At 41.9% G+C, this 26,463-nt stretch overlaps 1 protein-coding gene across 1 annotated transcript in view; it reads left to right on the top strand.

The window, feature by feature from the left end:
- Window positions 1-21,611, top strand: part of Stmn2 (stathmin 2) — a 47,933-nt gene extending 26,322 nt beyond the window's left edge. Inside the window, exons 2-5 of the mRNA XM_021158507.3 lie at window positions 3,859-3,954; window positions 5,895-6,067; window positions 15,139-15,330; window positions 20,577-21,611. Of these exons, the coding sequence (XP_021014166.1) occupies window positions 3,859-3,954; window positions 5,895-6,067; window positions 15,139-15,330; window positions 20,577-20,636 (521 nt within the window). The 3' untranslated portion in view covers window positions 20,637-21,611. The remainder of the gene's footprint in view (window positions 1-3,858; window positions 3,955-5,894; window positions 6,068-15,138; window positions 15,331-20,576) is intronic.
- The last annotated feature ends 4,852 nt before the right edge of the window (window positions 21,612-26,463 follow it).

Below are 26,463 nucleotides of genomic sequence, written 5' to 3'. Positions count from 1 at the left end.
GCAGGCTGAGCAAGCCAGGGGAGGCAAGCCAGTAAAGAACATCCCTCCATGGCCTCTGCATCAGCTCCTGCTCCCTGACCTGTTTGAGTTCCAGTCCTGACTTCCTTTGGTGATGAACAGCAGCATGGAAGTGTAAGCCGAATAAACCCTTTCCTCCCCAACTTGCTTCTTGGTCATGATGTTTGTGCAGGAATAGAAACCCTGACTAAGACACTGACCAAAGACAACTAGTTAATTAGGCCACCGCTTTATGATCTTTCCAGAACTATTCTGCAATTTGTTTTGTCGATGAGTAAAATAGTGTGTACCTTCAAAGAATGCATAGTTTAACAAAAATTTTTATATGTGTGTGTATACACATATACATATATATGTATGTGTGTATATATATACATACATACACATATATAATATATAACATATAACATAATATTATATATATACATACACACACACACACATATATATATATATATATATATATATATATATATATATATATACACACACACATACATAAACAGTATCAAAGACTCCAAACAAATTAAAAGTTAAAGTTCCCTTCTGGATTTTGGGACAGAGGATTAAAACCGTTCAGTTATTAGCGTAAGTTTAGGGCTCCTCCCAATGTGTCAGCCTCAGGTAATCTGCATACCTTTCTCTAAACTAGCTTGGAGACCTTACTTAAAATTATTAAAGCCCATTACCAAGTCACTAGTGACAGATATGAAAGGTGGTCAGTAGAAATCTATGTTCTTCTATAGCTTTAACTTTGTATCTCTTTATGGGTTATATTTATACTTGTATGTTTATTCTACTTCTTAGTAAACTTTTAATCTACTTTAATCTAATGTTTGTATGGTGTGCAGTCATCCTTCAGTGTGCAGGTAAATTGCTTCCATGGTCCCCTGGGAATATAAAATTTACAGATGTCGAAGTCCCTTATTTTAAAGGATATAATATTTGCACATAACCTATGCGTGCCCTGTCCTATGGAAGTCATCTATTGATTACCCAAGACTATGGAATGATGTAAATGGCCATTGTACTCTATCTTTAAGGAGCAAGATATAGATAGATAGATAGATAGATACTGTGCAAAACAATTTTGAATAATACTGGTCTAGTATTGATTTCATGGATGGTATGTGCCATTGCAGAAGCCATTTTTATTTCAAATATGTTTGACCTGAGGTCTGTTGGATTCACGGACTTAGACCCTGAAGATTTGGAGAGAATACATCATTTAACAAAATGTTCTGTGTGTCCTACCGTAGTCACTTACCAAAAAAAATTAACAGTCCTAACATGCAAAGCCTTCTTATATTGTTTTCAGGTTGTTTGTGGAATTAAATGTATTAAGCCATCAAATACACTGTCCTCTGATAGAAATTATGATCCACACTGAACATACATGGAAAACTTTCTTAGCTATACCTAAGTTACTAGTCAAGTAAAGAAACAAGCCAAAGAAAAATGGTTCTGCCTTCTACAATTGAAAACTTAATATAATTTCTCATAACAAGCATTGTTAAAAATGTCTGTTACACAGAAAAGTCCCTGTGTTTTTCATTTTTAGGAAATAAGCAGGTGCCCCTTCAGATCATGTGCATGTGCTAAGCTAAACTCCATGAAATTGACAATATTGCTCTTTGCATGTAGTTGATCACATTCTCAGACACTCAACCCTGTGGCCACTGACTTTAAATTAGGGCAGCATGACCCTTGGCAGTTTTGAATAGATTGTCTTCCTGCTTTCTTACCCAGAGGCCTTGTTCTTGTCATCAGTCAGATGTGACTTTGGTCTCTGTGGCACTGTTTCCTCACTTATAAAATTAGTAATTGAGTACAGTGACTATAGATATTAAAATCTCTTAGAAATGTCTTAGTTTAGCATTCCTGTCAACCTCTTGACATTATGCCATGTCACCTGCAAAAGTCGGGCTTAGGAACACACAATTGAGTTACAATAAGATATAAATCCCATGCAGTTTTAAGTACATTTACAATTTTGTGCTGGGCTATGTTCATAGCTATCCTCAGCTACGTATGACCCACAGTCTGTGTTAAACATGATAAAACATCTGTTGGATCTGTTACCCTGCTAACCAACAACAACAACAACAATAAATCTGTCAATAATGTCCAAATTCATCTTTTCCCAAGGTCTACACTGTCCCTTGGGTTACAGAGGTGATTCGGATCCTGCCACCACACAACTGTTACATTGCTAGGCCATAGGTGTCTGTTTCCTATCACAAGTTACTATATAATATACTCATCATTTTCTTCAACTTTCTTTAATTAATCTCACTAATTAAATGACCAACAAAAGTGAAAGTGTCTCGCCCTTTCTTCCCAATCCTGTTGTCTGGAGACATTTGTCCTGGTGGCCATGGTGAGATGCTCACCAGGTCTACCTGGGTAAGCAAATTAGAAGAGGAAGGAAAACATGCAGTAAAGAGGAGGGAAGGGTTGGAACCAGCACAGTCTGATCTATAGCTTCTCTGTTTGCTGGTACCCAGACTATGTGTCTAAGAGAGGGCAATCCTGATCAGCTGACCACCTCTCAGTGCAGTGTGCGGGAAGAAGGTGAGATGAGATAAGAAAATGCACTCCCGGGATTAAGGGAAAACAGCAACAAAGTTCCCTGGAGGGGACAGCTGCTTAACAACCCTCCTGATGAGCTCTGCAACTATCCCCAAATGAATAGCCTGTGATGCACCATGTACTCTTTTTTTTTTGGGGGGGGGGGGGGAGGGAGGAAAGGGTTTATTCAGCTTTTACTTCCACACTGCTGTTCATCACCAAAGGAAGCCAGGACTGGAACTCAAGCAGGTCAGGAAGCAGGAGCTGATGCAGAGGCCATGGAGAGATGTTCTTTACTGGCTTGCTTCCCCTGGCTTGCTCAGCCTGCTCTCTTATAGAACCAAGACTACCAGCCCAGAGATGGTCCCACCCACAAGGGGCCTTTCCTCCTTGATCACTAATTGAGAAAATGCCTTACAGTTGGATCTTATGGAGGCATTTCTTCAACTGAAGCTCCTTTCTCTGTGATAACTCCAGCTGTGTCAAGTTGACACACAAAACCTGCCAGTACAATTGACCTCTTGTCAACTTGACACACAAACACATCACTATTAAGCCTCAACCCTTACATTCTTATTCATCCCCAAGATCTAAATAACTTTAAATGTTTAAAATTTCAATCTCTTTAAAATATTGATCTCTTTTAAAATCCAAGGTCTTTTTACAATTAAAAGTCTCTTAACTGTGGGCTCTACTAAAATAGTTTCTTCCTTCAAGAGGGAAAATATCAGGACACAGTCACAATCAAAAGCAAAAATCAATCTTCAACCATCCAATGTCTGGGATGTACTACCATGTACTCCTGAGAATCTTTTTTGTTTGGTTGGTTTTGTTTGTTTGTTTGGGTTTTTTTCCGAGACAGGATTTCTCTGTGTAGCCCTGGCTGTCCTGGAACTCACTCTGTAGACCAGGCTGGCCTCGAACTGATGTGCAGACTTCTCAGGACTCATAGGGACAGTAATTAGAATGCGCATGCGCATACTTCTGCTCATGTCCTCCATTTCCTTTATCACTGTTTTCCCTGTTTTCCTCTTTCTTCCTACTGGATCTCAAGGCCTTTTTGCTTTAATCTAACTCACTTTCACTTTTTACTTAACCAATGCAGTTCCTGTCCCCCTGCAGGCATGAATATGTCTCTCATTCATTGGAAAAGCAAGCCAAGCAGCCTGCCTTCTGCAAAATGCTATAATTATTGTTCGAATTTGCATAGGCATTAAAGAGGAAATTGTGAAAAACAAAAGCACCCTAATCTTGAATCTTCCCTTTCAGCCTACAAGGAAAAAATGAAGGAGCTGTCTATGCTGTCACTGATCTGCTCCTGCTTCTACCCGGAGCCGCGCAACATCAACATCTACACCTATGACGGTGAGTCCCCTGCAGCACGGACACTTCTAGCTACATAATCTGCAGAAGCTGGATATATGTGCTTCCCTTTCACAGCTCCGAATGTAACTAGATGAGTGTTCTCTAGATCTCAGGGTTGGTAATTTGTGTCTAGCCATTAGGTCTTACTGATGACCTATTGCTCACAACAGTCTGAAGTTGGTGCTGATTAACAGCACATAAATGTCTTGTAAGAAGCATGCAGGCTTGTTATGAGCATCTTCATCAGCACGTCAATCCACAGAATGTCTACAGTTTTTCTTTTCAAATGATGAGACACACTACACTACATTCTAATCTGCATGAAGTTATTTTTCTACCTAGACCACTAAAGGAAGAGAAAATCTACCACCATCGCTGTTTGTCTTGGTAGAGTCTCACATTTTGTGGGTAAATATAAGCAAGCTGATAAGAATAATCAAATTCATAAAGTTGTGACTGAGGTCACAAGCAAAGAGGGATTAAGAAGAAAATAGCAATACTGCCCATGTTGGTTCAGACTTAAAATTCCAGCACTCAGAAGTCTGAAAGCAAGAGGGTTGCAAGTTCAAAGTTAACTTAGAGAGCCATTATCAATGTATATTGTATTTCAAAACATGCATACTGTAGACACATTCAATTTTAATTGTCAATTAAACAATAAACAGAAAATCACTAGCTATGTTTATCATTGGCTTATGTTTATCATCTACAGACCATAAGGATAAACAATACAATATACATTGATAATGGCTAAATCAAGTTATCTAACATATGCTTACTTCATGTGTTATCATGTATTTGTGGCAAGAATCCAATCAGAGAAAGTAGATTAAAAATGTGTAGACTACTGATAAAATGGAGTTTTCATTTACATTAAAAAATTGTCATTTGCAAGAATTGATGGAACTGAAGATCACTTTATTAACATGGCAAATCAGATTCAAAGAGACACATGTCTCATCTTCTTTCGCATGGATATATATATATATATATATATATATATACACACACACACATACACACATGATGTGAATATAGAAGGAGGAGGAACATTTGGGAAGAAGGAGACTAGGAGGAAGGAGGTAGAGAAAGTCAAAGGAGGGAAATGGAGTGTGAACACAAACAAAGCACTAGATAGGAAAGTTGGAAATTTTCATATCCACATCCAACATTTTGTACAATGAGCATATTCTAATAATTTTTAAACATAAGCATAACACAATATATCATCACTATAAATCACATTGCACTGGTTGGATGTTTGGTCAGCTTGACACAATCCACAGTCACTTGGGGAGAAGGAGCCTCTGTTGGAGATTGACCCCACCACACGGCATGTGCACACGTCTACGGGCATTTTCCTGACTGATGTGGGAGGGTCCAGCCAACGGTAGGTGGTGCTACCCTTAATCTTGAATTGTATGTGAAAGCAAGCTGGGCAAAGCACAGAAAGGAGGCAGGGAAGCAACGTGCCTCCATAGGCTCTGCTTCACTCTCAGCCTCCAGGTTTCTGCTGAAGTCTGAGCCCTGGCTTCCCTCAGTGATGGATTGTGTCCTGGAAGTGTAAACCAAATGCATCCTTTCCTCCCAAGTTGTTTTTTGTCATGGTGTTTTGTCACAGTGACAGAAAGCAAACTAGGAGACTCATGAACATATTTTAATTGCCTAGATAAAGTTTTGTACTATCTAGCCAGCATCTGCCCAGAATCCATCAGCCTTGGCAGACATATTACACTCTGCCCTTATGAGGACAGGAATTTTGTCTTTCTGTTTCTGACTTTCTCTCACTACAATGCACTCCAGGTTTATCTACATAGCTGCAAATGACAATTTCCTACATTTATGATCAAAAGCATTTATGCAGTTGCTGGACTACATGACATTAAAGCAGTTGCATGATTCAGCTGCTGACTTAACACTCTCGGCTGTTCCTTCCACAGACATGGAGGTGAAGCAGATCAACAAGCGGGCCTCTGGCCAGGCTTTCGAGTTGATCTTGAAGCCACCATCTCCCATCTCAGAAGCTCCACGAACTCTAGCTTCTCCAAAGAAGAAAGATCTGTCTCTGGAGGAGATTCAGAAAAAGCTGGAGGCTGCAGAGGAGCGAAGAAAGGTAACTTTCTCCATGGGGGTTGTTGTCGTCGTAGTTCTTGTTGCTGTTCTTGTTCTTATTTTGTTTGGTCTGGTTTGGCTGGTTTGGTCTGGTCTGGTCTGGTCTGGTCTGGTCTGGTTTGGTTTGGTTTAATTTGGTTTGGTTTGGCTTCTTTTGTTTTCTTGAGACAGGGTTCCTCTGTGTAGTATAGGCTGTCCTGGAACTTGCTCTGTAGACCAGGTGGCCTCAAAGTCACAGATTTTTAAAGTCTCTCTTTTCTTCCTCCCCTCTGCTCCCTTCCTTTCTTTTTCACAGATACACACACACACACACACACACATGGGGGTGGGGGAGAGAGAGAGAAAGAGAGAGAGAGAGAGAGAGAGAGAGAGAGAGAGAGAGAGGTTCAATCAGAGATTCCAAGAGACAATGGTACCTGAGTGAGCCTGCACTATCTGAACCCTTTCAATTCTCTACAGTAGGATACTAAAAAAAAAAAAAACTATGGACATTAAGACTGGAGGGCAGAGGCTGGAAAGCCCAGTAAAGAGCTCTTCCCAAGTTCCATTCCAAGCATCCATTTCAAGGGACTCTCACCTCTGGCTTCTACAGGAAGCTACACTCCCAAATGCACAGACCACTCTCAAGTGCACATACACTCCCAAGTGCACATACCACTCCCGATCCCCACCCCCACCACACACACATACAATTAAAAATAAATATTTTGAAAAATTTGAGAGCAGTAAGATATGCTGGCAAATCTGTGAATTAAAGATGTTCTGTCTAGATGTACCTTCTCCAATGGGCTGTATTTTCCGGTCATCTTTTATATCTTTGATATAAAGCATCTTTGAACTGTATTTTCCATTTGCTTTATCATGATGTATTTTAGACTCATGAGGTCACTATGGGTATTCTGAACACACACACAGTTCAATTATGTAAATTATATAAATTATATCATTTATCATATGAATTATATAAATATGAATTATATTTATTACATTAATGAAACTCAATGCTGTCTACAAAAAATCTATCAATATATTAAACACTATAATCTATTAATATTGTTATAAATTCAGATTTAAGATGGAGAAAGTAGGCTATTAACCCAGGTAATAAGTTAACTTTGCCATTGCTTCTTGTGGTCTTACTTATAGACATAACCAACTATCTCGTCTAAAGCCCTGCAGTGCCTATTGCACCCTGCGCAATTTAAGTTCTTACTCACTAGGCAGAGGCACCTTCTATATAATGGGCACAGCACAGATCTGGAAGCTCTACACAAGGAGCACACACACACACAGAGAGAGAGAGAGAGAGAGAGAGAGAGAGAGAGAGAGAGAGAGAGCACTTAAAATATAAAATCAGTGTCTGGTCCAAAATTAAAATTCAGAAAGCAGAGTTCAGCTTCAAGGATTAGGACACTGACGGCATTTCCAGCTACTGTACCTAATTAACAGAAAATGGCCAAAGAAAAAAGAACACAGAGATAATAAAAATTAACTGGGTGTTAATTTATAAAACTTATAAAATTCCCTGAGGCAAGTAATTAATAGTTCTTGTAAAACTCCTACATCCTGACAGCAGTAAACTATTAACAATTATTTAAACAATTAAATCAAACTAGAAATTGACTGTGTAGCTAATGGACACTGACCAAAAGAATCAGCCAATATTTTGATACTCAGAAAAAATATATTTTGGAACTTTTTTTAAATGGTGTATCTCATTAAATTTATTGTGCAATTTGTAAATTTTTCAGTGGAGAAATCACCTTATGGATTATGTTCTGGTAGTAGAGTTTTAATTAGGAGAAAGGACATCTAATTAAGAGAAAGTACTAACTTAAACATTCAGCCATTGATTTTGTTTTTCTGTTGCATTGCACTGACTTAATTAGCACTCATGTGAAAAACCTGTTCATTCTCCTTAAACAGTCTTCAGCAAGTGATACATCCAGAGACTATCCGGCAAGGGCATGCAGGTCACCCACATTCAGCTGCTCAGACTGCTCTAAGTATACAACGTGGCTTACCCCTCTGGTGACTTTCAGTCCATACGGCCCCTCTGTGGCCAGTAGCCACTCAAGTGAACAGCCCCATGGGCTAGTAGATCAAACAACTTCTATAAGGAATGGAAAAACTTAACATCTGCTTTTTTAGTTGATTCCTAATAATTACTGAGATTCAACATTTTGAAATATATCTATAGAAGTTACCTCTGCATAGGAGTTTGGAAAATAAAGATTGTCACTTGCTGTGATTTCCTCATTGTGTTATCAGGGCCAGCACAGGACACATTTAGGACCTATGGCCCCACACTCTCTTCCTGGCTTCTTGTAGTCTCTGTTCACATCCCGTTCCTGTGACTTAACAGGCCTGAGCTCTCTGACGGGCTCTGCTGTACCAACAGTTCCCAGCTCTCCTTTCCAAGAACTTGGCATGATTAGTAAGAATATAATTATTTGCATTACTACTTATTTAACCATCTCCTCCATTAGACTTCATGAAAGTAGATATGTGTGTTAACAGTATACTATATTGCTACAAATTTTACTTTTAAGTGAACAAGAAAATTAAAATGTAAAAAATTAAAATTCCCATGTTAAGGAAACAATATGTAAGCTATATTAACAGTGTATTCCATACTACCATCCCAAAGAAAAATTATAGGCAGTAAGTTTCCAAGCAACATCTGCTGAAATTGAAATCACACAATTGACAGATTTTATCTAGGACCTGCCACTCACCCTAACGCTAGCTCTAGGAAATCAGTTAAAGAGACTTCCTCTCGCTAAGGGACAGACCGTAGCATATAACACAAAATCAGGCATGAGCGCGGGAACAAATCACAAGGGTAGAGTGGTCGAGTAGTAAGAGTGGCAGGTGCAGAGGCCCTGGAGTCAGAAGGTTCTGGGGCGTTTGAAAAACATCACGAAGGCCAGGGAAGCAAGAGCAGTGAGCACGGGAGGCGAGGGGAACCGCGGGTACAGCAGCACAGCTTTAAAGGACCTCGGCTTTGAGTTCAAGGAACGGACAACAGAGGGGGGAAAAAAAAACCCTCATCAGTTCCTAGTGTGAACCAGTGCATAGTTTTGAAGAAAATTCTATTTTTAAAGGGGTAAATTAGAGCCAGGTGGTGGTGGCGGCGGTGGCACCGCACACCTTGAATCCCAGCACTCAGGAGACAGAGACAGGAGGATCTCTGTGAGTTTGAAGCCAGCCTGGTGTACAAAGAAAGTTCCAGGACAGCCAGAACTACATAGAGAACCCCTATCTGGAAAACAACACACAAACAAACAAAAAAGGCAAACTAGAAAAAGTGGTGTTAGATAGGGAAGACGGGAGATTGTGATAGACTAAAAAAAAATCAAACAAACAAACAAAAACAAACAAACAAAAAAATGGCTTCAGAACTAAAGAGACTCAGAAGCAAACATAAAGCATGTGTTTTGAAGGCTGTGGTTTCAAACTAGTGGATAGGCGAGTGGGGAGGAACACTAGGCCAGACTCTATTATGTAAGCCATAAAGAGATAGTAAAAAAAAAAATTCGCATAGAATAAATGCTTCTAGATCTTAAAAATAAATAAAAATTTTAAAAAGGTGCTGAAATAGGATCCAGCCATAGTCACACGTCTCAATGCCCTGGGCCTATTTCCTCTCCCATATCTTACAAACTTTTAAAGCTTCTGCCCAGAAATCACACAACATTTACATGTGTGTTAATATTTTGCTATTGTTATAAACAAAGTCAGTTGTTACTGCTAATCAATATCCCTAATTATCTTAAGGTCGTAAGCATTTTCTCCCTAAACTGCCATAATCCTAATTCCAAGTAAGCACAGAGGTAGACTTGGGCAGAGGTGTAACATGTGATTTTTGTTAGGACATTGTAAACACAAACCCATTTATTAGGGTATTTAGAGCCTGTCGCTGGGAATCCAAAAGCCCTCGGTGACCTGGGGTCCCAAGTTGTGCAGACAGGGCTCTCTGAAGTCAGGGCTGGAAGGCTGCTGAACAAGTATGTCCACGGGGGATCAGATGTGCTGTGAATTAGATATCGTGGCAATTTCCCAGCATCCCTCGGCCACTTGTGCACACTGCCACAGCACTGACCATCTGGAGGTGAGCCTGGCACTTTGCAGACTCCCCCCAGCCAGAACTAATGCTCTATAAAAACGCTGATAAAAAACGCCTATTCTAAAAAGAGTGTAACTTTTTCTTACTTCGTCTCCTTTATTAAATAAAGTACCTCTGGTAATCAGTGTCTATTTTTTTGAAATTAAACTCTTCCTACTGCAACTGACCACATTTGGGAAATGACATCGACACTTTGGCCAGCCAGGCGTGATGCCCATTCATTCATCATCCGCACAGCAAGAAGCTTCAGAATGAGGCTTGCACACGTCCCCAGTGCGCCTGCGCACATCCCCAGTATGTGCCTCTAACACTCTGCTGTGCCATCCTCATGACTAATGGCTTCTCTTTTCTTCATGACCCACTGCAGGCAGCCTGTGGTCTCATTATCTGCAGACTACGGAGTTTAAAGGTGTCTTTCAAATCATCCAAGAACACATGATTATTAGAATGTCTGCAGCTGAACCTATCTCTCCACCTAGTAACTGATGTCTTTGGGCAAGCCATCTAAACTCTGTCTTCTCTTACCCAAGCTTCCTTATACAGCCCAGGCCCATCTGCCCCAAGGTGGTGCCACAACAGTGGTCTGGGCCCTTCTACATGAGTCACTAGTCAGGAAAAGGCCCACAAAGATGCTCACAGCCAATCTAGTAGGGGAAATTCTTCAATGGAGATCTCCTCTTCCCAAGCTGATAAAAATGAACCAGAACACTCACCTATACAAAGGACTAGTAAAATGTCCTGTGTCACACAATGGGGACATTACCCTCTGCAGAGAGATGAGGAGCAGCATAAGGGGTTGGCTATTCCTGGCTTAAAATGCACCCAGCTCTGCAAGGATTAAGGTCCAGCAAATGGTTTTACAAAGGAAAGCAGTTCTGTCACTTAGTACACTTTATAAATATTTGAAATATAAATTAGTCTTTACCATAATGCAGATAATAAACAAGTTGATGAATAATAGATGTCTAAGTAGGTTAGGCCAACTAAAACTGGCTTAAAACATTAATATTATGAAAAATGGTATAAATTTAATGATACATACAAGCTTGATAAAACTATATACTAAAATCAATTGAATTGAAAGGCTCCCCACTTAATCCTTGTATTAACATCACTGCACAATGAGTTCTAATGACCTATGAACCTCTCTTTCTCTGAAAGAGAAGTGAGTCCCTGCTCTAAATGAAACACTGTGAAAGGGACTCATTAGCATCCAAACCTGGTCACCTCAGCGTCTCCATCTGTACCTCTAAAGCTTTAGCATGGCCACTCTCATTCCTTCCCCTTAAGAAGTTGTGCATTTGTCAAGCCATGACCTCTGTAGGGTCAGAACTGGGTGCAGTTTACACAGTCACCCACCTTCTCGAGAGGCTGGAGCTCAGCCTACTTCCTACAATAACTCTACATACATGATCTTCTTTCCCAGTGTCATGTTGTAGCCACACAAAAGTATAAATCTCCCTGAAAAGTGGAAATAGTGAGGGTTTTGAGTCAACTATGAGCAACTATGGCTGAGTACATAGTTCTGGTTTCTTTTGAAACCAGGTCAAAATATGGTAACAGTTTCCTTATGATTTATATTAGCAGAACAAAAGGAATCATAAACCAAGACACTCTTCAGATATACTGGTGGAAACACAATAGGCAGGTCACAGAAAAGCAGAGAAAACTGTTATAGGCCTCACCGCCGGGTGAGGCTTTGGCCTTGGTGAAACCTAGTGGTTTGTTAGATTACTGTATCTCAAAGGTTTTTAAGCTCTCTTAGGATATTAGGTCACACACAACGAAGGATAATAACTGTTCAAAGGCCCAAAAAAGCCTGAGATAACTTTTAATTAGGTTCTGGCTTTGCAATACTCCAATGTTTCATACTGACATTCCTCCAATCAGTCTATTTGGATGGTCATACAAGTTTGTATTCTTTTGGGAATTGTCATCAGCAGCTGGCATCATAACTTGTAAATGGCACTTGAAATGGAATATAGGGGAAAAAGGGTAGTTTTTATATAGTCACAGTTTAGTATTTAGGAAGCCTGTGTGCTTCATGGTCATAAAATCTTCCTATTGGTGGTCTTCTTGGCAGGGAAGATCATTCAGACTGTTTCTGTAAGGGAATCACAGCAAACCTATCTGAGGCATAGGATGAGTTTCTTCTGTGTCTCTTTCTGTGTTCCTGGCTTTTCAGCATGTCGTGAGTGCTTCATGCGGTTTCACACAGCTACACTTTACTGTCATGTTTCAGCGTACTTCTGTGCCTTCACCAGGTCAATGATGCTCTGTCAGCATTAGCAGAAAGCCGGAAGCTCACAGAGGCCGCATCCAGCCTACTTGTGGAAAGGCATCTTGGAACTAAGAGACTTGGTGTTTGATGAATAGTTCTGAGTATTGAGTAATATGCCCCAAATGATGAGTGGGGGAAAGATGAAGGGGCACGAGAATGTGTATTTCAAAAGCCATGGAGAACCAGTGTATCTAAAGTGTAGTCTTAAATCTCTTACGTGTATGTAAAGGAAAGTGAGTTTTATAGACCAATTAACTCAGATTTATCATTCAATTCATTTGTGCGGTAATTAAACCCTTAGACTCAGTGGTGTAAGAGATACTAATTAACCTATTTGCAAAATGTTCAAGCGTCCCTGCATGGACAATAACTCCTCTCCCTGTCTCGTCTCTGTGCTTTCATGAGCTTCTCACAGAGTCAGTACAGTGGTCCAATAACTCCTCTCCCTGTCTTGTCTCTGTGCCTCATGGGCTTCTCACAGAGTCATTACAGTGGTGCTCAGTTCTTTATGAGAATGTTCACGAGAGGTGTCCACCAGCAATGTGCCGCAGTTTCTCAAACTGTGAGCTAGAGTGACATCTCCCGGGATGCCACCTGTGAATGACTCTGTCTCCCTTAACTTCCTTCTATAGCCTATCAGCTGGCCACTATCTTGCCCAAGGCTCCATTTCCATCCTCAGAGACTCTGGGTCAGAAACGTGCTCTCAGCCAGGTCCTTGAGGCCAAGCACTCACCATTGAGCAATTCCTATGCAGCAGCCTTTACCAGTTTCCATCCAGCAAACTCACACAACCCACCACCTTCCTTCTAATCTGCCACAACACACAGTAGGAACACTGAGCACACAGTGAGCGCTTTATTCCAGGTGAAGGTAGAAGCATGCTTCTACTTATTTAGATCATGTGCTGACACTGTTCAACTTCTCACTTAATTTATGTCAAGTCTTTGTAGAATTTTCTGCACTTATTGCTTATTTGTGCACTGACATAAATACTGGACTCAAAACCAGTCTCTTCCTGGGTAGTACAAGAGCAAGAATAAGCCATTTTCAGGAAAGAATTGATTTTTCTCCAAGGAATGACACCAGAGCTGTTATAAGCAGAAGGAGCTTGTCAGCAAGCCGCAGTAAATAGGCACTAAGACTGACTTTCAGCACTAGCAGAGTTATGGAGAGAGAGCTCCAGAATCCTGAGCTGTGTTCTAGTGAAGAATGAGGAGTTTAAATGTTGAGTTCCGTGGCTGGGAAGATTACCCAGTGAGTAGGATGCTTATTGCACAAGTCTGAATACTTGAGTTCAAATACCCAGCATCCATGCAAATATTTAGGCACTTGTTGATCACCTCATTGCTCTGAGGTCAGAGACAAATGGGTGGTTCCTGCGGTTCACTGGCCAGCGAGTCTACAAAGTGGCAATCTCTGGGTTCAACAAGAGAGCACATCTCGAAAATAAATGAGTAAATAAAACAGAGAAACAGTGTTGGGTTACATTTCAACAGTAATCTCTAACCTCAACAGACACCTGCAGAGGGAGGGCATGTGTACTTGAGCTTGGGCAGATGGGGTGGGGGGAAGAGAGAGAGAGAGAGAGAGAGAGAGAGAGAGAGAGAGAGAGAGAGAGAGAGAGAGAGTTTAGTAGACTGTGGCCTACCAGCAATAGTAGACTAATAAAAAGTATAGATTCCTTGGCCCCACTAAAGAACTTTGGAAATGGTTCTCAGCAGGTAGATACTATAATCTCTACCATTATCAAGCCCCTAGTGATGACACTTGAAGAGAGCCATACATCTTACTGAGGATAAGAAGAGAGAGCATGCACAAGCTAACTACAATGTGTCTGTTCTCACTCCTGAAGGACCACAGTGAGGAGTGGCAGCAACAACCAAGGCTTTCTTCTTTTTTGGCCAAGAGGTCATTAAATTTGTATAAGTGTTTTCAATTCTCTACAGAGAATGTATTTTATGTGTGGGGTGCTTTGTCTGCATGTCTGTCTGTACATGTATGCATGCCTGGCATCCAAGGAGCCAGAGGACTTCAATGGATTTCCTGAACTGCAGTTGAAGACAATTGTATGCTGCCATGTGGGTGCTGGGTATCAAACCTCAGTCCCCTTCAGGAGCAGCAAGTGCCCCTTACCACAGAGCTACATCTCCAGCACCTGGGACAAAAGGAGGACAGGTGTCTAAAACAAGAAAAGGTGAATTTGATGAAAAACAGTTGAGCAGTTCCTATAGGGCCCACCCTACACTTAGTCAGAAATGTTAGGGCAGGACAAAGGGCAGAAGAGAAAGAAAACCCAGGCTCCGATTCCCGCCTTCTTCAGGCTCCCACAGAAAGCTATGGTCAGCTGGTTCATTCTAACACTGCATGTTGCATAAATTCTTAGCAGCATCTTATTTTTTAAAAAAGGAAAGGAAAGACTGGCCAGATAATCTACAGAATGGTTCCTCTATGAGAGCTAATATTCCTAAGACGCTCTGTCCAAAACCTCCACAGTGATCAATTCAGTGAGCCGTGTCCCACCAACATATTCTGATGGAAGCGCTGAGGTCTCCAGAATGCACAGGGTGGACAGTGCTGCTCACAGCTGCAGCATCTGGTCCAGCACTGAGTAAGTGGCATCCGGCGATGTGTAAAGGATGAAATGATGTGTTTCCTCCCCAGTCTCAAGAGGCTCAGGTGCTGAAGCAGTTGGCAGAGAAGAGGGAGCATGAGCGAGAGGTGCTCCAGAAGGCGCTGGAGGAGAACAACAACTTCAGCAAGATGGCAGAGGAGAAGCTGATCCTGAAAATGGAACAGATTAAGGAAAACCGTGAGGCTAATCTAGCTGCTATCATTGAACGTCTGCAGGAAAAGGTAAGAGCAGCAGAGGGCGAAGCAGGGGACATTCCTGTGCAGCACAGCTTGGGGAGCCATGGTTGGGCTGGGGACCACGGCAGGACAGCCAGCCTCAGGTTGCTCAGCGCCCTGTGGCCTGGCCCTGTAGTGCAGTAAAGGAACCCTATATGAGCACTGGAGCCCTTGTCAAACACTCCACCACATGACTCAGGAAGGCTGATTTCAAATGCGCAGGACATCGGTACAAACCGTTGTGTTGGAAAAAGTAACCGTACATATTTAATATGTACCTTGTTATATTTTTTGATGCTTTACTTGATCTTAATATAAAATTAACAAGCATTATTTCTTTAAAGTAATATATATTTAATACAAAAACTAAATTTAAAATATATGTTGATCATAAGTCCATTTTCTCCATGTAACACAATCTACAGGGAAATCAGAAGCATGGCAAGAACAGCAGAGGGATTATTATTTCATCACGTTCTGGAGTCCTCAGGCCTTCCTTATTAACCCTCTGTATATGTGTGCATGTGACACATGTGCGCACACATGCGTGCACGCATGCGCACACACACACATACACTGACATTCCATGTCCCCAAAGATTGCCTTTGAAAAACTGCACATTGTAGCTGTTCATGGTTTTGCTTTGTCCATTTCCAGAAATTGGATTAGGCTTGAAGAATAGGAACTCTGAAAAGATGCAGCTATACATCTCACCTCCCTGCCTGCCCTTGAGGGTTCGAGAGATACTGCCATTGTCTTCTAAGTACTGAGAGTTGACACTCAAACTCATAGTCCTCCTGCCTCAGACTCAGAGTTCAGATTGCAGGCATGCACCACATTACCCAGCCACAGTCTTTTTAAAATACTATTTCCCAGAGGTCTTTTAGGTGAGATGTGTTCTTCCTAGGTTTTTTTGAGATCTCTGCCCAAAAAATGTTCTTGGCTCCAACACAGAAATTAAAACATGGAGGCCCTCAAAGATGTGAGATTTGGGCAGAAACCAGAAGAGCCAACTTGGAATTAACTTTTTAAAACATATAAACAGGTGTGGCCCTTGCTCTTCAGAGCAACATCCTGTCTCTCCCAACATCTCAAGTCAGACCTTGGCTCTTCACTGAGATCTAGGACAACCATGTTCCCTTTGTCATTGTCCCTTCTCCTCTTTCTCAGTGGACAAGTCCTGTCTGGGGAGCTCCTAGCCTTCACTTCGTATTATAGGCCCTGGAAAAATCCCAGTGCAGTTGCCAGGGACACAATATGCTGATATCACTCTAAGCCAGCCTTACCTTCACTAGCCACACCTTCACTAGCCATCCAGGAGTGCCACTGGTTTTGATGTATGTATGCAAACCTACAGCTTGTCCCTCTTCACGTAATTTGTAAACTAGTTTGTAAAATTTGAATACCTCATAACAGCAAAACAAAAATCAAAGGAGTGTCCAGCAAAGTTCACACCATCAGGTTTACCTACCAAGTACAAGTGTAGAACTTAAGAATGAAGAGACCTGATCTCTGCACAGTGAGCAATTTTGTGTCTAATAACCCAACCAGCATCAAGTAAATGCATCACAGCCATTACTGTAGTGACAACAGCAGTATACTATATGATTTATCTTAAAGTGAAACTATTTTCCCTTGAAAGAACAAGATTCCTTTCCTCTGAGGCAATTTCGATAATATATAGGCATCGATTTTAATCATTATGAGGTCACATGTGTTGTCACCCTACAGTCTTCTCTTCTGACTTACCTTCGTTTTCTTGTTGTTCTGATTTGCAAGCACCATTGGTGTGAGCAGTTACTACTGAGTGTGTCTGATGAATAAATAATGAAAGGGGAAGGAATTATACCCAGCCATTATTGATTACTCAATATAGGCCAAGCACTTTTGCATATGTTATCACATTTAATCCAAACAGCTGGTCTACCAAAACAATATTGTTATTCCATTCCACATCTAAAGAACCTTAGAGAGCCTACTGCATTTGGCGAAGATTATAAAGCAAGCAGAGAGAAGAATCTAAAGATGAGTGCAAGCCTTTCCCAGACCAAAGTGTGTCCTGAGCTGAATTTGATAATCCTTTTCATTCACTGAACACTGACCATAGCATTAGAGGCAATATTCCATGCTTCCCTTGGTCCGGTGACCACCAGCATCTTGATGCATGACAGCAGAATTTTTACTGGCTCTTCCAACTTATTTTTGACCTTTCGTTTATACCATTTGCTCATAACCATTAATAAGAAGAAAGGACCCGGATAGTGCCAACATCATCTTGCATTTAAATAAACTTAGGAAATGAGATTTAATAGGATTATTACCAGAGGTCATCTAGTTACTGTTTTTATGATATTTGATACCTACACCCATTAAAGAGGAACTAAGAGATAAAGGAGGAAGAAGAAATAGCCTCACATTTCTTGGCTTCAATAAGAAATCTGTATGTCACATATTGCAGAGGACCAGAAGTTTTTCTAAAGCCATCTTTCAAAGATGTCTTCTTTTAAAAGTACTGTTTACAGTATCAAAATACTACTACATTTCCCTTGAGGAGTGGAGGCAGGAGAAATTGAAGAGATTCTTTTTACAAATTTAGATATGCATGGGCCTAGCTACTATAGATTTGGGATTTCTAAGTATACCTGAAAAATTAAGTATGAGATCCATAATGAAGTAGACATTACTATAGAAGAAAGTCCTTAGAGAACTTCATAGATACTGTCCTTAGTGAATTTCATAGACATTATCCTTATGAACTTATAGACAATATCCTTAGTGAACTGGATAGACAATGTCCTATGAACTCCAAAGACATTGTCCTTAGTGAACTTGGTAGACAGTGTCTGTAGTAAACTTCATAGCCAAAGACTCACAGCTACGTTCACAGCTCTCAGCTGGAATTTTCTAGTCACTGAGCAATTCTCTGACCAGGACCACGGGCTGGTGACATTAATAGCTTCCCCAACATTTTCATTTAAAGTCACATAACACATCAGGAGTGTTCATTTCACACCGTGGCTGTAAAGTTTCCAAATAGCAGATCAACCAAACTTCCTGAAAATGTGTTCTTAGAAACGGAGAAGGTTTATCTAAATTTCCCTTTAAAGTTATCTCAAACTCAGATGAAGTCTCTGATTGCCGGGGCAAGCCTGTAGCTTTACTAATTCGAGTAAGAAGGGGAATGAGCTAACAGGGCACGCTGTAGTGCTCACTCTCGCCGAGTTGCCGCTCCTTCTGAAGCTCTGTTGTCTTCCAGTGCAGGGAAGAGGTCCCCATCCTCCCAGTTTTCTACAAGCTCAGCTTTTACTAATGGCTCGCTATCTTAGTGAGAAAGGGACACTGATACAGTTTTGCCTCGTAATAACTGGGCAAAAGAAAATTGGCTGCACCTGTTCTAATTTCCTCACATTTCCAAACACAACTTGATTTCTCTACAATGTGTGTGAAAGGCTCATTTAAGCCAATTAAATTACAATACTTCAGGGCCAAGAAGTGGAAGTGGGTGGGTAGGGGAGCAGGGCAGGGGAAGGGTATAGGGAACTTTCAGGATAGCATTTGAAATGTAAGTAAAGAAAATATCTAATAAAAAACATAACTGGAAAAAAAAGAGAAAATCTTTCTCTAGAGTCAACTTCCTGCTTCCTCAACTTTTTTAACTTTGGAGGAAGGACAGGTATGTGACATTTTTTCCCATTCCTACCCCCTAAACGTGAGAGGCTGGATCATTCTCAAATTCATATATAACTAATGTTGAATCTAACCACCTGCTAGTTGTATGAACTTGGTAAAGTTTCTCAGCCTTCCTATGCCTTGGTTTCTTCCTCTGTGAAATGGGTATAACAGAATCTCTACTATGATACTGTGAGAATTAAGGAAATTAATCTCATCAAAATCTATATGGTTATAGTTGTAGTAAACATAGGTGGAAAATATTAGGTTATAGCATAAAGAACCCTGTAAGAATGGGCACTTTGACCTTGATAGAGCTTAATGATAAGATTTACTTTATTGAGATTATTGATGATTATTGGGAAATGAATCAAAGAAGCTATCTGAGGAGAAAAGCAATTTTTAAATGTTCTAAGTAGAAGATAAATAGTATTACTAATAATTAGCATTTCAAAATTCAGTTCAACAGCCATTTATGCAAAGTTATATTTCTTTGGTCATCCAGTGTAGAAGAATAAAGTAAAAACACTAGACCCACTTTTTCCCCATCATCACCCTCTGTAGAAAGTTTATGTCCCAGCCAAGACTAGTTAGTAACTTTGTTAGTAAAGTTTCCTCATGGAAATAAATATGCACCAATCACATGCAATGTCCACAGAATGAAATGACACAGTTGAGACCTTGTAGTCAACACAGCCAAGGAGACAAGAATAGGATTTCTCCTCTTTAGATCCATGGGACTGCCCCATAGAAGGGAAGAGCTTGGTTCTGCAAGTGCTTAGATGCAGAAGGCAGCTGTATCGGTCTGTGGTCTCATGAGAAGCCTTTATACAGAAGGGATGCCCTTAACAGACCTTAGAGCACAGGTTTACAGCCTTAATCATCTGAGACACAAGGCTGGGACCTGCAAGCATTCAAAGTATCCTGACAACATGATTCTGCTGACGGACTAAGCCAGCATGTGCCCGAGAGTACACTCCAGCACTGCTGACTCAAGTTCAGAAGGTCACGCACAAGGTGTTTAGAAGTAGTGCCATTGTCTCCTGTCTGGATCTCAGTTTCCCAAAGTGCCTATGGGCAAGCACAGATTCCTTAAAATAGTCCAAAAAATAAAGAAAAAAATTAAGATCAGTGTTATATGTTAGTGCCCATCTCTGAATTTATACAGAAGTCAATATAGTCAATATTTTCTTTGGATCTTTTCTCATTTTTCGTTTGACCTATTCATTATAGTTTGAAAAGAAAATAGTGTTGTTGTTGTTTTTGTTGTTGTTGTTCAGAATTAGTTACAGTTCCATAGCAAAAAGGCTTGCTTATCATTTACAAGGCACTTGGCGCCAGGGTTGATCACCAGCAAGGGAGGGGTCGTATAAGATAAGACACTATATGTCTTGTAATCTTCTCTACTGTGATATCTCTTGGGCCCACATTTTCCCTGTAAAGAAAATCCCTTTAGGAATTCTTATCTTTAGGAAGACACCACCCTGGGTTATTTCAGGCCAAACATGTCCAGCAACAGCTACGGTGGCTCTGTGAGTTCTTGGGACCACATGCACTGACCCCTCTGCCCTTGCTCTTTCTAGGAGAGGCATGCTGCAGAGGTTCGCAGGAACAAGGAACTGCAGGTTGAACTGTCTGGCTGAAGCAATGGCGGGTATGGCAAGCCCCTCCCATAGTAAATCCCCCTGCCTATATTATAATGGATCATGCGATATCAGTATGGGAAGTGTATGACATGGTTTAAAAAGAACTCATTATGAAAAAACAAAACAAAAAACAGAATCAAAAATAAAATAAAAATCAATGCGGTCTCTTTGCAGAATGTTTTGCTTGATGTTTAAAAAAGTACCTTGGATCTTATTTTGTAAATATTTACATTTTTGTTAAAAAATACAAGTATTGCATTATGCAAGTTATTTCATGATCTTACATGTCCTGTAACAGGCTTTTGACGTTGTGTCTTTCCACTCAGATGAATTTGCTAGGTCTGTTCTTTTGGAAGCCCCACTCAGTCCCTGCCCTTTTCATTCCAACCGAAAAATGAGGTCAGTAGACAGTCTATGGTGCTAGAAACCCACCATTGCCTAATGACCTAGATGACTCCATAATCTCTGAGCGTGACCAAGACCACACCTAGATCGTGGGTACTGTGTGTCCATGTGAACCTCCACATTTGCTCGTAATCTGCTTCCTGCCTAGAAGCTGCAAAGCCAGGCTAAGGGAATCTACCAGTCATAGCACTTACGTCTGCTCCTCGTGGATTATGCGCTACACATGTGTTTGGGTTGTAGAAACAGATGCATGAGAAGACAAATCTGAGCTCAGTCAGGGTAGAAGCGAAAGGCTGAACCTTCCAACGTGCTGATCACAAACGCAAAGCCAGAGGGTTCAAGCAGCCATGGGATTGTTCTTCATGAAGTGGGCTTATTTCTCTCGTTTTAGTTATTATGATGGGATGAATTAATTGACATGTCGGGTGGCTTATCTGTGGGTGCCATGGGTGATGATGTTCATTTTAAGCTTTTGCCTGTAGTACAAGCACATAATGCTACTGAACGTTTTTCCACTTGGAGACTGTGAGCTGGTTGCTGTATTAAAAACACAAACAAAATCACAAACACTGTGGACTTTTACTCAAGCTGGTCTTTCTTCCCCAGTGTAGGGCAATCCTGCCTATAAACAAGACCAAACCACTCCATCTGTGATGCTGACGCAGTGAAGGGGCCAGGCAGGGCATTTGTGCCAAGTATAAGAATCAGCAGACACCCAGCATACGTACCTATTGCAGTTTTGAAGTTGTTTCTCCCTAACTCCCAACTCCCAACTCCCAAACTGCCTGCATATTTACTCCTCGTCAGTGCTATCTTCTTGTATGTCATTGTGAGCAAGCTGTGATGAATAAAGAATTGGAGTTCTGTGAACTAATAACGGTTTGGTCTGGTCTCTCGGCCCTGTATGCTCAGAGCCTGATGCTGAGATTGTAGTAGGAGGGCTGTTGGATTGGACAGTCTTGGGAGCAAAGAGGCAGTAATGAGTTTGGAGGAAGCCAAGGGCCTGCTGGTTGACTTCCCTTGTAAAGCAGCAGGACAGCTCTTTTCCCGCTTCCTTGGACAGGCTGACACAGTGGGGAAGGCCTTCAACCTGTTCCCCTTAGCAACAGGCACAGTGAAGGAGAAACTGAAGGTCCAGGCTAGCGGTCCTGAGCAATGGAACCTCATTCTGGACGTTGTGGGGTTCCTGGCACCACCTCAAGTTCTCATGCTGCCCACAGGACACCCCCAGCCTAGGCCATCTGTTACAATGTGACTTCCCTATCCTACTGCCAAACTGTGTCCTGCCAATGAGCACACTGCCCACATGGACACGGCAGGGTCCTGCCAGGGACCCAGATGGGTATTACTCGACCAGACAAACAGCATCCAATTTGAGCAGAAAGTCAGAAATAATTGGAACAATGCAGATTTATGAATAAATAAATTGGGCTGTCACTCACAAGATCACTGGCTAGGTTTAAGCTAGTGAAACAGCATCTCCGATATAGCTTCGAGGAGACTAGAAGAACTCTCTATGTAGACCAGGTTGGCCTTAAACTCACCATCTGTCTCTGCCTCCCAAGTTCTGGGATTGCAAGGCTACATAGTGAGAACCAGTATTTAATTTTTTAATTAAAAAATATTCAAATGCTTTTTAAAATTTTAGATTCTAATTATTATTATTATCATTAGTATTACTATTTAGATTTTGTCTGATGAGTATTATTATTGTGTACATGGATGTATTGCCTGACTGTATGTATTCAGTGCTTGAGGAGGCCAGAAGAGGGCATCAGATCTCATGGGATTAGAGTTAAGAGATGATTGTGAGCCACCAAGACAAAGGTCTGAAAGAGCAGCCAGTGCTCATAAGTAGTGGGCACCTTTCCAGCCCTATCAACACATTGAAATGCTGGCGGTCCTGATCAGTCCAGGGCGAGATCTGTCTTCATTCTGTTTTACATAGATCAGTAGGATCGTGTGACCATGAATGACCATAAGCCCAAAGCTTAGTTAGACCCAACACTGTAAGTGTGAGGCTTTCAGAGTATTAAAGTGGTTGGCACTGCCTCTCACTACAGTGTGTCCCTCCCTAAGCAGAAATACAGCCTAGTCCCACTGCCTAATGTTAAGAAAAAGAAAAGAAAAAAAAACGAGGAGAGGAGAGGAGAGGAGAGGAGAGGAGAGGAGAGGAGAGGAGAGGAGAGGAGAGGAGAGGAGAGGAGAGGAGAGAGAGGAGCACCTGCCAAATCCCATTTCTCTGGTGAAGACAGATTACGATGTTACCCTAGACCAATCATTCTCAAAGTCATCTTGCAGGATTGTTAACTGCAAATTGCTCACTAGCCTGGGGTGCATTAGGCCTCGGTTTTATCTTCAGCACTGGAAAATAAAGGGAAACAAAGTCAAGCTTGCTGGCCTCCACCTCTAGAATGTACCCCTGAGCTCTGTACCCTGAAGCCAAGTGCTCACTGCTCCCCCAGCCTCACTGTAAACACGCTGCTCCAGCTGTGTGGAGCAGTCCCAGTGGCCACCATGCAGAGGGAATCTGAATCCATTATGGTATGTTCCTCGAAGATCAGGTTGACGGAAGCTTATGTAATCCTGTTCAAATGGTAGGTGTAGGGTGGAAAAGAAGCTGAGAAGGAAGAAATAAAGTCCTGTTTGCTGGGTAATGAAAGTATAGAGCAAAGAGCTGCCTAGGCAGTGCATGGTGAGAGGCAGGAGAGGGTAACGGACAGTGCCCTGGCCTCTCACACTGCACGTTATTTCAGAAAGCCTTACAACCTCTGAAGTTTCTCCAGCCCCTTCACAAACTAATTAAGGGCTATTTGTAGGGGAGTGAAACACTCTGCTCAGCCTGAATCCACTTAAAGATTTTCTTTAACATGCTCTTGGTCTGGTGAGTGTTACGTTTAAATTGTGTAAATGCCACTGAAATGTTCTGAGAAAATTAACAAAATCCCATTGATCTGATGAGTCACTCCCCTCTCCTGTGCCTTCTACACCCAAAAATGTACAGAACAACCACATAGCAGCAAATACTGCTCTCTCTTCCAGAACCTGATGTGTCAGAAAAGCTACGAGAACTGCACAAACACCTAGGACAGGCAAGAAAGAGGTTTTGTTTTACCTCACGGTCTCTAAGACTTCAGCCTGTGATTGTTCTATTCCTTTATGCTAAGGCCCGTGGAAAAGCAGCTGTGTGAGACAGAACAGTATTGCTCACCTAGGGAGGGAGCAAGAGAGGGAGGGCAAGGGAGGGGAAGGGACGGAGGGGGACAGGAGGGAAGGAGGGATGGAGGGAGGGGGAGGGAAGGAGATCTCACCAGGCCCAATCTGTGTCAGGACCAAGCTTTTAACACAAGGAACAGTCCAGACTCAAACCTAAGTATCTGCCTATGGGCTTTTCCCAACATTCGTCACGTGTCAGAGGAGAAAACAGAGTATAAAATGCACCAGCAGGCAGGACTCCACCATCCACTGATCTGCTGAGGAAGACAACACAGAGTCCTTGGCTTGAACAACCAGCACAAACATCACAGACTATTTGCTAGAAAATGCAAGGCAAATACAGAGCCCAAAATAAGCCCTGCAAACCTCAGGACTCCCTTGGATTCTTCTCTGTGCCCATTAACATCTCCAAGTGGCCAGCAAGGAGCATCAGTTAGCCTCACATTCCTCATCCCGTGCTCCTCTTACTTAGGTAGTAGCCCACCCCTGTCCTCTCAGGCTTTTACTGCTACAACTCTGCTCCAGTCTGCAGCCACCTCTGCACACTGATCTGGTCTGTCTGTCACTTCACGACCCTCCCCTTCATGTAAAGGATGACACTGAAGTATTCCATGAGTCCCTTTTTCCTCCAGAATGCCACACCTTTGCACTTTGACACATGGGATGTGGTCTTTCAGGTCCCCATGCCCATGTCATGGTCTGCATAGAATATGTTCACTACAACTCAAGCCATGATGAAAGTCTAGGTCAGGCTGTGATCTTAAAAATGCTTTTTATCACAATGAACTAAAATCACAGTATTTTATTTGCTACTCCTGTGACAAACCTAACATGGGTCACAGTGGACTTATGTCTGTGCCATTTCTCACTCTGGAGCCAAAGGCAAATCGAGTTGGCTTCGCTGTTACTGTAGAGAAGGGAGATTGAAGCATGACTTGTCCAGCACTGCCTATTCTATGCTTCCCCTCTGAAGTAGCACAGACCATACTGAAGCCTGTGGGATGAGCCCGTCAACATTGTGGAGCCGAGAAGGCTCGCCCCATCAGAATCTCAGGAAGAAAACTCAGAATGTACAGTGAGCTGCATCAATGACCACCACCCTGCTGGTCACCAAATGTTCAACTCATCATTTACACAGGTGTCAACTAGAACACCACCAAGTCTCATTTAGTCATGCATCAATGTGGAGACCTCACAGCCCCACCCCCTTCCTACCTCCATTGATATGTGAGTCCTAGTGACAGCCTGCCTTCATTTTCAGTTTGACTGCATTTGGATTTCCTATGAAACACACTTTTGTATGTCTGTGACGTTGTCTCCAGAGAGCCTTGATCCAGTTTAAATACAGGCAACACCATCGCATGGTCCTGGTCTCCCAAAGTAGACAAAAGTGGAAAAGGAGAAAAGAGACTGGGTGTTCTGCCTGCTTCTTGACTGCAGGTGCAAGTTGACCAGCAGCCTCCACTCCTGCCCCTGGCCTTTCCCCATGAAGACTACATCCTTTCTTCCTTAAGTTGCTTAGTTTGCACATTTTGCTACACCAATGAGAAAAGTAACTAACAGAGTTCTCTTGACCAAAAACAAATTTTAAAATCAAGTTACCATCTCCCACACATGATACTCAATGGCTGAGTGGGTGAAACTGAATAGGACACGCCCACAGCCATGCTCCTTCTAAAGGGAAGAGATGCACATCAGCTGATCATCACAGAGATCCTGCCATCCCCACTGGCCAAACTGTGGGAGGGTTGAAATAGGGAAACATTTTTTTTTATTCTGTCCCTATCTTATTCCCAGAGCAGAGGGATCCGTATGTGGGTTCATGTTCCTATACGTGCATGCAGATACCTGAATTGTCATGTATGAATAGAGCATGTATGGAGGTCACAGGAAAATCTCACATGTCTGTCCTTCCGTCTGTTTGGAGTAGGGTTTCTTGTTAGCTATGCTAGCTGACCCTGAGCTTACAGAGCCTCTCCTGCCTCCTCCTCTTACCGTGCCACCAGGATGCTAGGATAACAGGTGACCCTAGGAGGGTTCTGAGGATATGAGCTCCAGGTCTCATACTTGCATAGCAAGCACCTTACCCACTGAGCTATCTCCCCAGCTCCCTGCTCCACCCTCTTAACTAGTCTTCCTGGCCCTCTACTCCCCATAGCTATATCTACAGGAGCATCAAGAATATGCCCTGCTTGGCATCTAT

The sequence above is a fragment of the Mus caroli genome, unplaced genomic scaffold (genome assembly GCF_978045245.1).
Source record: "Mus caroli unplaced genomic scaffold, Mus_caroli_1 scaffold_3, whole genome shotgun sequence".
Taxonomy (NCBI): domain Eukaryota; kingdom Metazoa; phylum Chordata; class Mammalia; order Rodentia; family Muridae; genus Mus; species Mus caroli.
The sequence above is the reverse complement of the archived record's forward strand: the minus strand, read 5'-3'. Positions and strand labels throughout refer to the sequence as shown.